This window comes from Dermacentor variabilis, chromosome 2, assembly GCF_050947875.1.
Source record: "Dermacentor variabilis isolate Ectoservices chromosome 2, ASM5094787v1, whole genome shotgun sequence".
NCBI classification, from domain to species: Eukaryota; Metazoa; Arthropoda; class Arachnida; order Ixodida; family Ixodidae; genus Dermacentor; species Dermacentor variabilis.
In genome coordinates, this window is record NC_134569.1 from 44,053,899 (window position 1) to 44,069,122 (window position 15,224).

Below are 15,224 nucleotides of genomic sequence, written 5' to 3' on the forward strand. Positions count from 1 at the left end.
TCATTGTAGAGACTTCGACGCCTACGGGGACTGTGATGTGCCGTGGCGACGATTCAATCTTTTTTTTTTTCTTCTAAATTCTTTGACCTTTCAATACTATTTCTCTAGTTGCGTCGCACTGTATGTTTATCGGTGTTCTCAGCGTGCAATTTCCCGCTGCTGCTTTTTTGTAATCCAGTGCATTAATTCATAACACAAACATGACCATATCCCATGCTTTTTTTAATGTGCTTCTTACCGCTGCCTTTCCACACCACTGAACTTGCCAGTATCTATAGCATCGACAAGTTCACAGACCAAACCGTCATAACATTAGTCGGGCAGCGGACTCGGGCGAGCGTCTCAGTGCGCGTTTTCAGAACATCGCAGACCGGGTGCCGTAGCAGAAATCTTCCTTGCGTTTGTGCTTGCTGCATACCCGAGTTGTAGCCGATGACTGCTTGCCGGTTTTATGTTTCGCGAGCCAAGCTTCACGCAGCTTCTTGTCCTGCGGCTACGTGTGAATAAGGCTGACACCGGCCTCCGTTACGTGCGTCCGGCCCTGCGGCACCGAGCAGTAGCCTACCATGTTGCGCGCCTTCAAAGGCAACCACTGCCTATTGTAGTGCTTTCAAGCGTTGTAAAGAAGACACTCGAAGCGGGAAAATTTCGTCACTAAATGAGGACCGCAGCGTACGAGGGAAGTTAAACTCGTTTTCAGCTCGCTTCGGCGCGCCCGAAGCAGCCGACGCGGCCGCTATGTCCACGTGATCCCTCCTATCACGTCACGCCGACGGTGGCGCGTGATAGGTACCTACTCATGAGTAGGTACCTAATTTAGGTACCTACTCATGAGGACGTAGTATAGAAAGGAGAGCAAAATTAAAAAACACGGGGCTTTGAGTTGCGCCATGGCCTGCTTGTGCTAGCGAAATCGACAAGAAAAGCGTTGTACAACTTCAAAAAACAGTGCTTTTAGATTTCGCCGTCTTCAGACAAGCGCAAAGCAAGAGTGCACGAACTGAAGTGCAGAGAGAAGTGTTCTGTGGTTCAGCATCTGAAGTACACACAAAAGGTCCCAAAACAGCTAACTGTACCTTATTAATTAATACATTATTAAAATAATTACTTATTATTTTGTGCCAATAATCTCAACATTTACATCGACTAGCAATGTGTTCAAAGTTTCTAGTATACTCGCTTGTATGTTGAAACCATAGAGTTCTCTATGGTTGAAACAATGCCTCCTTTACTAGATGCCTGCCGCGTGAGCCGAGAAGCTGGTTTCTGCCCATCTCCTCTTTACTCTTCCCCACCCGGGTTAACCAGAGTTACTGTATATGCTACCAAAGGTAGCATATACAGTAACTCTAACCCGGGTCGGCTTCGAGCTATAGTTGCGGTGACCGTTGCAAACCTAAATCACGTAGCTCAGCCTCCGAGATTTTAGCGCCGTCTGTTGTGATCCCGGAGGCAGAACCCACAATCTCTCGTCAAGCGATTGGTCGAGCACGCGCCAGCCTAGCCATCGTCACTTCCTCCGCAACAGGAAGTGGGTCGGCTGCGAGCGCTGTCTCCGCGACTACCCTGAACTACGGGAACCGCCGCTCCAATGGGAAGACTAGCGACGCGGCAGGCATTTAGTAGTTGAAATCTCTGTTTTTTTTATTTTATAAACGTTTTCATTTAGAGATTGTTATCTAATAATTTCAATTTACGTTATGGCTCAGTAGGTAATTTTTAAAAGGTATTTTACACAGCATTCAGCGCCACAAGTAGCAAGCCGACGCTTTCATCATTGTGTGAGAAAGAGCACGCTTGCGCTTCGTGGAGGCTCCAACTAAAATGGCGCTGGTTGATCGTGGCGTTGTTCGGAAGCCTGCAGGATGATCGTTTCTCCGTGTTTGGACACCGCATCGGCACCTAAATTACTAAGCCGCTCTTCATCATGGCCTCAAAAGAGTCGAAAACAGTCAGCAACCTTTCACCGGAGTCCATGAAGGTCATTGCTGAATCAATCGGAATTTCGAATTTACCCGATGAAGCGGCCAAAGAGCTTGCCGACGAGATCACATACCATCTCAAAGTTATAGCTCAGGTATGTCATTAATCCCGCGCTTTCAGGCCATGTGGCTAAACTGCCCACATTCTCCGCGAACTGTGCTTGCTGTTTTTAGGACCTGTGGTCAATTTAACCTGTCGAAAAAACGCTGGTTCAACCCGTGCCTTGACAGCGCTGCGACCCCGCTGAGCGCCCTGCACGCGCGTTCGCGCGCCAAGCGGCCGCGATTTGAAATCTAACGCCAGGGCATGCGCACTGAAAGAGCACGTAAATGAAACATTCCTTCGCCGCACTGTCATCTGCATCCGCGTATCATGTGGCGCGTGCGATCGTTTTTCTGCTGCTGTGGGCGACAATTTTCTTCGCAAGAGTTGCTCGATGCATTTTTTTTCACACTTTTTCGTTTTTTTTTTCCAGGATGCCAGCAAATTTATGGGACACGCGAAACGAAGAAAACTGTCCACCTTCGATTTCGACAACGCGCTCAAAATGAAAAACGTTGAGGTAAGCGGCAAATTTCGATGCTGTGTGCGCGCGATGGCGCGCTCGCCGGCCTGTTTAACCGCTGTCGTAAGCTGCCCGTGCCGCATGCAATACACTCGTCGCGGGAGGTTTCGGCTGCCGCGGCTCCCGCTGCGGTTGGGGCGGCCTCCTGTCTGTCTCAAGATCAGCATAAATTTTTTTTTTTTTTCACTTTTCGTTAACAAAACCTTCTTACTGATGCAACGTCACTTTTCTCGTGCGGTAGTCGGATTTTGACGACCACCGCACGGTTTCACTTTGACTTGAACATCTTGTGATCTGTGCATCGCGTAGTTATTATTATTATTATTATTATTATTATTATTATTATTATTATTAGTAGTAGTAGTAGTAGTAGTAGTAGTAGTAGTAGCAGTAGTAGTAGTAGTCCAAACTTATCATGCATATAACCGCACTCACATCTTAACAATTCTTTTTTCTCTCTTTTTTTTTTCCATATGGGGTATGGAGATATTGTGCTCCACTTTTGAGTAGTCTGACCTTAATATTTCTGCGGTTATAGTATAATGATGCCACTGGCCCATTGCGTATTCCAGTGGGTTAAAACAAACACACGCATTAATGCATTCTAGAGAGATGAAAAGACATTGTTAAAAGCATTTAGCCTTAAGACTCCTTAGATTGATCGCTGAAGGTGCACTTCCTAAATTGCAAATGTTTTTTGAGAAAATCTTGTAGCAGCTTTTGGATGCATAGGTATAGGTTGGTAAATCCGAAACTGAAGCTGTGTGTTAAGGTAATGTGTATTTTTAACTCACACTCCTGTAATGTGAGAAATGTCAGTCTTACTGAGAGCAGAGTTTTGGAAAGCCAGTAAAAACAAAAACGGAAGGTAGTCTTAATGTTCCCATGCAAGCTTATCGTGATGTCGTGAGATTTAAACACCGTCACCTTGGGCCTATTTAATAGTCGATAGATAAACAAGGATTGCATCATTTTAAAGGAACGAAAGGCTCAAGCTGGTAAGCTTTTAGGACTTTTTGTGAACAAAAATGGTCTGAGCATGAAAAAATGGTTTGAAATTTATCGTACTTATGTACTGGTCCAGTGTTTGGGCTGTAAAGTTCAAATAGAGAAACTTTGCTTCTTATCTTCTCAGCTAGTGACCAGCCTTTTTCTACCAGGTAAATGCCAATGAAGTCTTGAAGAAAACTTTGCCAGCATTAACTAACACAGTGTTGCTCTTTAGTGCCCTTTCAAAGTAGTACTGACACTCGGTTTCGAAGTTATAGAGACATTACCACATGCTTCCTGCATGTAAAAGGATCGTACATAGCAAGTGTGAAAGTTGGGAAAGACTTATAATATATATTATTTTGTGTGGAAATGCTGGGTCCGGCTTCATAGACATCATGGTTATGTCAAGACACAGGAAATTAGTTGATTTTGTGTAACAATATGGCCAGGTACGCTGGTTATAAAAGGGCCAGGAGTGCTGTGTTCATCTCACCTGGTTGTGTTCACGTGTACCAGCCGCAGCTATCACAGCAATAGAGCCAGCCTTTGTGTGGGGATTTCATGACTCACCCACCTTCTGATGCCAAAACCTAAACTAGTTTGTAGAAAGAATTAAAAGTAAATGGTGGTTCTTGCCAGCATTTCTTCAGAGGCTTAGAGTGTTCAGTCACTCATTTTATGCAAGAAGACAACTTAAAAATGTCATGTCAGTACTCCTTGTGGGCATAGAGTGGGTATGTGCATCATGAGTATTTCTCTGAAAGAGAAAGAGTGTAATAATGTAAGCAGTGAAACAACTGCTTATGCTTCTGTGGGCGAGTCAAGTATCCCAAGAGAGAAGGGAGTTAACTTGGAGTGAGTGAGTAATGGTACGAGCGAGTTGACACAAGCAGACTGCCATACAGGCGCTCACTACATTGCCTCAGTGATTATGGCATTTCATAGCAGCTTCGTGTCTGACTTTTGGCCGCTGAAGCTCCATTTTTAAGTGGCCTACTGCAAAAATATATGTGGCACTGAGACTTCAGGATGCATTAAAATGCCCCATGTGATCAGAATTATTCTGGAGCCTCTCACTGTGCCATTACCTATAGTTCAAGTACATGTTTAGACATTAAACTCAATAATTTATTCTTTTCTGCTGGACATCTCAGAAAATCTGAGAGGCTGTTGTCATTGAGGAAGTTGAAGACACTTCAAAAGGCTAGTGCATGGTATTGTTTGCTGGAAAGTTAGTGCAGCAAGGGTGAGTGAGTGAGTAAGCTACGTAGGCTGCCAGGCTGTGCTTTTCGACGACGTCTTCAGCTTGTGCCAGGATCTGTGTCTGGATGTCTCAGTTGGTGCTGGATTGAAGGGCTTCCCATTGTTCCTTGTGGGGTGGGGGCGAAGAGGCAAGGTGGGCGGGCGGGTGATCCTCGGAACAGCCCCCGAGGATATGGTTGAATGAGGCAACGTCACCGCACAGTGCGACATTTCCTCGCTGAGCAAGGGTGCGATGCAGTGCGTGAAAAGCATGGAAAACTGCTGTATTCTTTCCCCCTAGTGGGAAGGGCCATGCAAGTGTAGGTTTTATTTGCATAAGGGTTTGTAAAAATCCCTTTTTCTGTGGCGTATTTGAAAGCATGTCATTGAAGCACCTAAACACACATTGATTACTTTATAAAGCATGTGACAAAATTTATCTTGTTGGTCTGCAAACTCTCTTGATGTCACTGTGCACAGATGCCAGCAACACTGATAAACAAAAGTCTTGGCGAACGGGCTCTGCAAGAACAGAAACTGGAAACAAATACCCTCTGCATGGAGAAAAATAACTTTTGTTAGGCTCCGTAAATATGACCTTAGCGAATGTCTACAGTATGTAAAAAGTTGCAGCACTAGCTTATACTGAATGTTTCTCAGCTGACACAGATAAAGCTTAATGAAAGGTAAACCTTTCGTGTTTATGAAACAGTCTGTATGTTAGTAACCCCTTGGAAAAGGCCTCCAGCATTTTTTATGTTATTATATAGTAATTAGTGCTGAATAATTAAGCTTTTTAGTGATTACTTTGTGGTCACAATGTCAATATGAGGTTCGTAGAACACACTTGAAAACATCACTTTCACTTGTCACCATGTTCGTAAGTCTTCATTTTTTACCATGCTTACAAGAAAGCCAGTGAAACCCACATGATGCCACTGCTGTTTATCACCACTTGTGTGCCACAGTGGCTTTCTGTTAAAGGCTGAAAATATACTTACACAGAAGCTAGCACCTTGGAAACAACAGAAAGAAGTGTTTCGAGATGCGCTCTGCAGACCTTGTAGGAACGTTGTGGACGTTAAGGCTAAAGGTAATAATGAAATTTAGGTAATTAATAACTACTAAAACAGAAAAAAATATTGGTGGGTTCTTCAGGAGGTGACTGACAAGATGCATTTGGTTCAATTCACACAGAAGGCACTGCTTTTTTAAAAAAAAATCCGACAACACCTAAGCACTTCTTATGAGTTTCGAAAGCATTAATGTCCAATTGACCGCTGCTGAGCTATAAAATCCTTGTGGGCAAGCGAGCGCGTTGAGATGCTTGGGACATTTTGATTTGCCTGGCTGAGGCGCACTTAGAATGCAGGCAAGAACTTACATAGGCAAGGAATGTGTGGATAGCGCAGGTTTCTGAGAGCGAGAGTAAGGGTAATTTGGCTTCACAGCAATGCCCTCTTTCCTCACACAACACCTGGTGCTACTGCAGCAGCAGGCATACCCTTTCGCCCGCTCTGCTTCGTCAAGGCTTGCTCATGCCGTGGCGTCATAGCCAATGAGAACTCCGTTAAGGCACACTTGTGACGTGACGTCACAGCCAATGCGAATTTAAGTGCTGTTTCGCTGCTACAGATGCTGGATGCCGGCTTTTTCCCTCAGTAAGCCATTTGACGCTTTTGCATCATAACTTATTCCATGTTATGTGAAACGACCAGTAGGCTAATAAGCAGACATGTTTTTCTTCTAACTAAATTTTGCAGAATTTTTGTGCATAGCAGTGCTGTTTAGTGATGAAAAAGCTAGAAAATGAGAAAACCTATCTGCGAACTGTAAGGAGAGCATGTCGCCTTTCTTGAAGCATCTATCAGTGTAAGGCTCAACACTTACCATGTGCCGACAGGTGTTTTGAAAGAACCGACAAAGGCAAACATGTTAAACAAGGCAAGCAAGAAAAGCACAAGGGCATTAGAAGGGTAGTGTGTAAGGGATGTGTGTGCAGAAGTGCTGGGAGAGGAATATAATGGGCACGTAGCCACACATAGTGACAATACAATGAGCTTAGAAAGTGCCATTTTTGAACAAAAGCCTTTGTGCTTCCTACAGTGAATTTTTTGCAAAAAGAAATTGGGTTAACCTGAATAAGTAATTTTAAGAAATACCTTAACTTTTCTGTGATGTGGCATCTGGCGCATTATGTCATTAAAGCATTGAGGATTTTGTCAGCAGGCTTAGCTTGTTCACTTTTCAACGAAAGTGATATCTCCAAAATAATAATAATAATAATAATAATAATAATAATAATAAAGGTAGAACTAGCGCAGTGCGAAGACACTGGACACAGTAATGGGAAGCATAAACAGCCTAAGTGCGTGTCCCCTTACTGTGTCCTGTGGTTTCGCACTGCATTCTGTTTCCAATAATGCTGTTGCAACTTTCGTGATATCTACGAATGAGATTGATCCAGAATATGGCCGCTGTGCATATTGATGAATAAGGCGCATGTGTCGTTGTGAGGTCACGTGGCACAAATTAATTAGCAGTGATGTTCACAGTATGGTGTTCCCTAGCATCATTTTTCGACGCATTCCGTGCTGATATAAATATGCAATTTGCTGAGAGATGACATTATCTTGTTTCCGTTAATGTGAAGCATGATGTTTTCTTCTGCATGATTATAATTTTATAACATGTTCTTAACCAATAGCTGCTGTTTTTTGATGTTTTCACTGGGAGGTGCAGCAGGATAAGGTGCCTTATATGAAAGGGAATGAGTGCTAAAAAGAATTTGCTGACTGCTTTGAAGAAAATCAGATACCTATCTGCATACCATAGCACAATCATGCAAATTCCTCGTTTCATGTAAGAGATCACTGCTCATCGCTGATTTGGGTATGGCTTGTCGGTTACGTCCATATTTGCCCTCATTTTATTGTGTTACCTTATCAGCGACAAATTTTGTAAATTACTATTGTCCCTCTAATCGTATACAGAACTAAAGTAGTACCACGATCAGGGCATTGTCCCAATAATAGAAGCAAAGGATTGATCAATGTAACTGCAGGGAGATCCCTTGCAGTTATGACAATGCAGCTGTGTTGCTGTAGTTTGCACGAGCACAATTGGGCTGTTTATTTTGTTGCAATTTGCTAAATCCCCCTGCAGCTCAGGGGTAGCAATGTACAGCCACAGTGCACCTACTTGCAGAAAAAATGAACAAAAGATAATAATCATGTTACACTATGTGGAGACAAAATTTGTGGTTAAAGGCTCATTTTGAATAACAGCGACAATGTGTGTTTGCATGCCCTGGCTTGGGAAAGTAAGCCATTGTTTCCTTTCCTTCCTTCTTTTTTTTTTTTGCACTTTTATGTAGCTTCTCTGTCTTTGGCTAATAAATTATCATTACATGTCTATTTCAGCCACTCTATGGGTTCCACTGTCCAGATTATGTGCCTTTCCGATATGCCAGCGGTGGTGGGCGGGAGCTCTTCTTTGTTGAAGAAAAGGAGCTGGAGCTGAATGAAGTCATAAGTTCCCAGTTGCCTAAACTCCCGCTGGATGTTTCCATAAAAGGTGGGAGCAAGTAACATCTTCAAAATAGTACTGAAGTAGTGGGACGGACAAGGGGGTTCACTTTAGTGAAAGTCAGCCAACAAAGGGGTGTTATCAAGGACAAGTGCTTTTGACTGTAAGGGGAATCTTACTTAAAGTATTTTGTGTAGGTTTAAGTTAATAAAAAAAAAATTTGAAAATGACATGCTAGTCGAGCAGTGCACGGCACATCACTCATCAGACAGGACCTACAACCTTTTCATCTAGCACCCAACGTTCTACTGGTAAACATGTCTGACCACATTGAGAGTGCCCACTAACACACTGTGTCTTCACCATGTTGCTGATAGACCTTGCTGCTTTCCCACTCTGCTTGAGTTCAAGGAAGCCTTGAAGGAAATGCCAATGAGAATTTAATTGTTGATTTTCCAGCAGATTATTGGGTTCTTACTTCTATTGTAGATACTTTCATCCTCACCTCTCTGCTTTGTCAATAGAAGAGCTAAGCCAACTTATGATGTTTGAAAAAAAAAAATGCATGCTTCGAACGATAGTTGCCCTTCTGTCCACTAAGGAATATGTTCCGTTTCATACTTAGCAGGCAGTGCTGTAAAAGCTACATATGTAGTGCACTCATGGAAGTGTATCACTTTGCACATTTCTTAGTGCACTGGCGTTTGTTCTGCTACATCTCTTACTGACTAAATTCTTTATTATATACATTAGAACTCTAATGTACGACTTAATGGTAAATCAAGTAATGTATTGTTTGTATACCTTAAGCTTACAGTATGTTATGCACTATGTTTTGATCGGAAATGCAGGCAGTGTGCTGGGTAAACTGCATTGAGTGTGGTTGCACACACGTCACTCTGCTTGTCTTTTCATGGTTAATAGGTTCTTATCTGCTATGTCTGCTGCATGTACTTGCTTCATACATTGTCACCAAAAAAAGGTAAACAATGTATACTGGTCAGAAAATTATATGGCACATTCCTGTCTTTTTGCTTTAGTGGGGCATGCACTACTTTTTAGTTCCAATGCAGGTAGTGTGAAAGTTGTTCTAGCCTATGCGGCTTTGCTTGCTATGTGTGAAAGGGAGTACTATACAACTAGCGGCATCCTTAGTGGCAGTGACGACTGTGGGTGATGTTTTCCGTGCTAATGTGATTACTTATGTGTCCATTAATAATTATGTATATTACATATTGCTTGCCCAAGTAGAGGGTAGGATTGCTATATTATTATCTCAGTTAGTAGATTTGTGCATACAACATAAAAGCAATGGTTTGACTCATCACTGGAAAGCTGTGTGGTTCCCACAATTTCTCACTTCACCTCTAACCTAAACAGAAAATATTAAAGTTAGTTCTACTTTGCATCCTTCAATATTCAACAACAGCAGACAGAGCCTGCAAGCTACTTGTAGGTGTCTTGCCGTTGCTCCTGATGTAGCTAAATATTCTCCCCTGTTCTATAGCATCGGCAGAAACACTAGTGCTAATCACTGAATTGTCATACTTACTGCTTGTACGTTTCAAAATGTAGGAGCTTGTTTTTCCCTTGCAGGGATCTGTACTAAAACTAAGCCCACTATGGGTGCTTTAAAAAGTCATAAAACATTGCTTGACATGAACAACTATTCTCCCATTGCCTGGTCAAACTGCAGTTTTGTTAGCAAAGAGCCTGACATCTTCATTTGTTAGGAGCATAAAATGGCTAAGGTTGCTAAAGTAATTTTGTTGCATATGTAAGCATAGAAGAAAAGTATGATCTAGTTTCTAAGTGATTTGGAGTAAAAGTGAAAAAATATGTAACCTGTGCCATTGTTATTGGATTTGTCCAATTTCTCGTGCTTCATTGTGTGCTAATCAACATTTTCTCTCGTTACAGCTCATTGGCTGAGTATAGAAGGAATTCAGCCTACAGTACCAGAGAACCCACCGCCTGGTATGCTTTTTTGGTTTGTTTGTTTGTTACGATAGCAATTATGTGGGCACTTAAGGCGAATTTTCATCGGCGTCAGCGTCATGATGTTCCGTGTGAAGTCAACTTTTGATAAGGTTGTGGATGCGTGCTGTGTGCTGCAGGTGCGAGGGTGAGCTGAGAAAGGTACTGCTTGATGCATAGACGTCTTCTTGCACATACAGGGAACGGGGTGGGGTGGATGCGTGCCATCTAGTCGTGTGTGCAAGGGGAGAAGCAGGAAGGTGAGCACATGCTAGGAGTGAGAGGAAGGGGGGCGCTAATTAGCGTGCGTCTCCACTAGTCCGGTCGTTGCTGTGGATGCCATGGCCATGGCACACACCTTATCTTGACAGTGATCTGTACTGGGTACAAAGGCTAGGTGCACAAAGGGCCGATGGCTTCATGTGCACTGTGTGCACATAGTTCACATTCAAGCGAGAAGTAGCACAAAGAACAATTAACTTGATGCTGCTGCTGCTCTTCATCATGCCAGCGTTGTGACAGTGAGTGTTCGCGGTCATTGAGTGAGATCTGTTCGTGTTTGCCCATGCGTGTGTGACACCACACTTTTTAAATTAATTAGTAAATGAATGTTTACTGCAATTTATACATCCGATAAAACTACAAACCTTGCTTTGTGTAGTTGCCTAATACTTTGCCATCACTATCAATGTATGAGGGCTGTTCTGAAAGTAAGTTTCGTAATTTTTTTGAAAGAAAAGATGTACGAAACGAACAATGGCCATAAAAATCCACGCCTGTTGCTCGTTCAACAACGGAAGGAGCGTCAGTGGAGGAGGAATGACATGCGCAGAGCGCCATAGAAAGAGTAGCAGGAGACCAGTGTGCTTGAGGTTATTCGCGCAGAGCGCCAAAGAAAGAGTAGCAGGAGACCAGTGTGCTTGAGGTTATTCGAGTACAAATCACAATGGCAGACAGACGTGTGCTGACAATGTGGTGGCCAATGGAAGTGCATGCTGTTATTCGGTATGAATGGGCACCTGTTACCTGCATTGAAAGCTGTGCTCTTGGGATGTCACTTCCAAAACAGCGCTGAGGTGGAGCAGGCTGCGCGACAATTCCTTGCATCACAGGGCACCGAGTTTTACCAGAGTTGTTTCTTATAACTGACAGCACGCTACAGCAAATGTCTCAGTGTCAATGGTGACTATGTGGAAAAATAGTGCAAGATGTATAGTTCATGATGCCATGGTGTGTTTCTTTTTTTTCAATAAAATTTCTGTGTGAACATGAATGATGAAACTTACTTTTGGAATGTCCCACGTAGATGTTGCTATAATGTAAGTTTGCCTTTTGGGCAAAACTACGAATTTTAATTTTTTTATTTCTCTCTTCATTGCCATGAGAATTTACAAAATTCTGATCACTATGCTTTAGTTTCGTTTGCTTGCTACCAGTTCTTTAAAACCATGAGACTTCATGAGATCAGTCTAACATGTACATGTACATATCTTTCAACTGCATGCAGCCATAAAAGGACAGAGTACGATCAAATGATGGAATGGCCCCTGTTATAAGGTTGAACATCAGGTGGGGTGTGGTCTGCTGAACGGTATAAAATGTGCAGTTCAGGGTCTGCTACCATTGTGCTGGGTAAAGCAGATGACATCATTGGAGCATTCGAAAAGTAAACTTGAAGAATTTAAGCATGGCCATTAATCAGCTGATTTGGTAGTGAAGACCACAGCATGATTTGGCAAATGTGTTCCTTGTTCTGTGCAGTTTCCAAGGACCTGCAACGTGTGGAGAGCATTGACCCTGTCACCAAGCTGAGTAAAGTAGTGGTACCTGGCTCCAAGGTACCCGGCCTTCCCAGCAAGCAAGAACGCACCAAACATGTTGAGACAGTACGGGTCAAGCAGCTCGCCACACATGAGCTGTCCGTTGTAAGTGGCAGATCATATGTTAAGGTTCTGATGAAATTTTTTTACCTAGTATTGAGAATAGTGCAAAGTAGCCCATATATATCTGCAGAGAGACCTCTGCTGTGGTAGATAACGTGTTCTATAAGAATTTACATTGCAACAAAACAGTCTTGGTGACAGCTCACAATTGAGCTTCACATTCTAGTGATAGCACTGCCGCAGGGCTTCTTGTGTTTTCGTCTTTAATCGCTCATAGGCAGGACCTTGTAAACTGTGGAAGTAGCTACACTTCTTGTGGTAGAGTGATTTTTCGGCCTTCTGACTGGCATTCACTTTCACAAACCCGTTTTAGGAGTGGTTTCTGGAAGACGTCACTGATGTTGTGTTCAAGCTATGCGAGCCAAAGTGTCTCAGCAGAAAGCATACCAATAGTAACCTTATTACACTGTTAACTTTATCTTCCAGTAGGCTATGTACGTTGACTCGCAACTTGTTTGTATCTGGCAACAGCTTATCAGATGTAACACGCCCAGTTTCCAGCTGACAGCTAGTGTAAAAATCAAAAGTAACGTTGGAGACTGTATGCTTCCCATTGAATCTGTGGGCTGCTAATGATAAGCTTTGCTTCACTTGTGAACTATCTAACCTTTTGGCAACGTACTATGTATAATAGCAAATGAGTTGCAAAAAAGTTATTTAAAGAAGTAAGGGTGTGGGAGAGAGTTTTGCAGACTTGTAGGGGTAGCAAATTATACTCTCTAATGAATTATGCATGAATAAATAAGGTGCCCTATCATCCGAAATGGTATTTGGTAGTTGTCAGAATAGGGGTTCATTATTTCTTATTGTCTTATAAGATGGCTAGCACACATTTTCTTTAAGCACTTAGTAAGGCTATAGCACAGTGATCTTTTTCTGCCTGTTTTCATGGTTTTGCTTTTAAACTTGTCTGGCAGCGTAAAGCTAACATTGTTATTGCCAGATACATATAGCCTCTTTGCAAGAGACTGTCATTTATTTTGCTGCATAACTTGGAGAACTCATTTGTGGTCATACTTTTTTTTCTAGGAGCAGCAACTTTACTATAAAGAAATTACAGAGGCCTGTGTTGGATCTGATGACTCGCGGAGAGCGGTGAGTGTCAGACAGGTGCAGACGCTTTTTTTTGTGCTTGTATCAAAGTCTTTTGCATGTTATATACACTTAATTGCAAAGTTTGAAGCTTTTGCAAGTACCGATTTGTTGGAATCATTCACCTTTTGATCATCAGCAGAGATTGTGTTCACAAACACAGTGACGCTTATTTATGAAGCAGTTTACACTGGATGTAGCCTCTGCAAGCATTTTACACTGATGTAGATTTTAAGCTGGAGAAAAAAATAACTTTGTGCAATGTCAAAAGCTGTTTACAGTCAGTCTAGAATTATCAAAGAAGTGGGTTGTAATATTTTTGACATAATGAATTGTTAAAATGAAAGAGATGTGCATTTAAAAAACCTTACACAAGCAGCATCACATGGCATCACAGGTATCTCTTGTTGCCCTGGCTTTTCACACCTTACAGCTGTCATATTTTTTCACATTCTTTGAGCATGTTGGTCTTCCTCAATGTACTCTGTAATTGTGGTTTGTACTGAAGTCTTCTATATGCATGCACAGTGCAATGCTACATTCATGACTTAGTGGCTTGTCACTTTGCCATGAGCTCTGTTATTTCCTGAAGCCCATTATGACTTGGCTCAGGCAATGTTAGTTTTCTTCAGCAATTGTCAATTAATGTGCTTCGACATCAATGATAGTCTTGCGTAAGTGCTGGAATTTCTTACTTAACTATGAGTGTAAATTCCTTAGGTGTAGCCTGTACGCTAGTAAGAAAATATTAATGCAAGTTCTTTGAAAAACGGACCAGCTTGGGCCTTACATGGCAACCTTACAACCCCATATTTTAGCTGTATGGTTTGTTAGACAAACGGTCTTTGATAATAGAATCGTCTCTGGGCTTTACATGCATCTTTATAGGCTTTATATGCATTGTCAAAACAATTGCATTCTCAAAAAATATGAAGAACACGGCGGCCATCAATGCAAAATATACTCATTGAGTGAATGATATGTTATGGGTGGCAGTGGTCGTGCGCAGTTGAGGCAGAACAAGTACGAAGAAGGCTTGCCGTACAGACACGTACAAAGCCCAGAGAGTCTGTTGCTTCGAATTATGCAGTTTATAAAGGGGTAAATGTTACAGCTAAAAGATGGTGTGCATGCTGAACAGACAAACATGCGCTTTTTGGTATTGCACAGTAGATAGGACCATGCTGTGAGTGTGGTGCAGATTTTCACATCCGTATCTATTCCTAGCTCTCGCAGGTGGACAGGGCAACAAGACAAGCTGTAAGGTTCTAGAATGCAAGTTGCATGACAGTGCCAACACTTTTAGAGCTTCTCTATAACAGGCTATGGCATTCAGTTGCTAGCGCAAAGTCACGGGATCAAAACCCAGCTGTAGTGGCTGCCTTCCAGTCGGGGTGGAAAGAGAAAACACTTATGCATCGAAGTTTGGGTGCACGTTAAAGGATTACCGACACAAAAATTCACCAATGGTTAACATACTCCTTAGTGTAAAATTTGAGCACAGCTCTATATGTGTTCATTTCGTGATATATTAGCTGACGTGGACAACCTGTCTCGTGCGGCACATTGCAAATGGAATGAAGTGTGGTGCGACTGCCTTGCTAATCGGCAGATCACAAGAGGAAGCGCATGTTTCACAGCGGTCGCTGCTGAGACTTTTGCTGATGTAGCGCTTTGTTTCCATATATGGTAACGGTGAACGCATTTGCCGCATGCCATCGCTGAACAGACTGTGGCATGCTACTCCGGTGCCATCTCGTGGCAGTTGTCGCCGCAGAGCTCGTCTTGCACGGCACTACGCTTTTCTTCTCACGCTTTCGCCATACCTTCCTCTTTTGCTTTCTGCCTCATGGTGCTGCTGCACCCTCCTCCTCCACTTTCCCCCTCGTGCTGTCTTCGCT

General features: G+C 42.7%; 1 protein-coding gene across 2 annotated transcripts in view; it reads left to right on the top strand.

Moving 5' to 3' along the window:
• The first annotated feature begins 1,612 nt into the window (after positions 1-1,612).
• Taf6 (TBP-associated factor 6) overlaps positions 1,613-15,224 on the top strand; it is a 38,180-nt gene continuing 24,568 nt past the window's right edge. The window contains exons 1-6 of one of the 2 annotated variants that reach the window (XM_075680287.1): positions 1,613-2,077; positions 2,459-2,545; positions 8,206-8,359; positions 10,232-10,288; positions 12,050-12,213; positions 13,261-13,341. In XM_075680287.1, coding sequence (XP_075536402.1) covers positions 1,928-2,077; positions 2,459-2,545; positions 8,206-8,359; positions 10,232-10,288; positions 12,050-12,213; positions 13,261-13,341 — 693 coding nt within the window. In that variant the 5' untranslated portion in view covers positions 1,613-1,927. The remainder of the gene's footprint in view (positions 2,078-2,458; positions 2,546-8,205; positions 8,360-10,231; positions 10,289-12,049; positions 12,214-13,260; positions 13,342-15,224) is intronic. The other variant, XM_075680288.1, reaches the window with a different exon arrangement.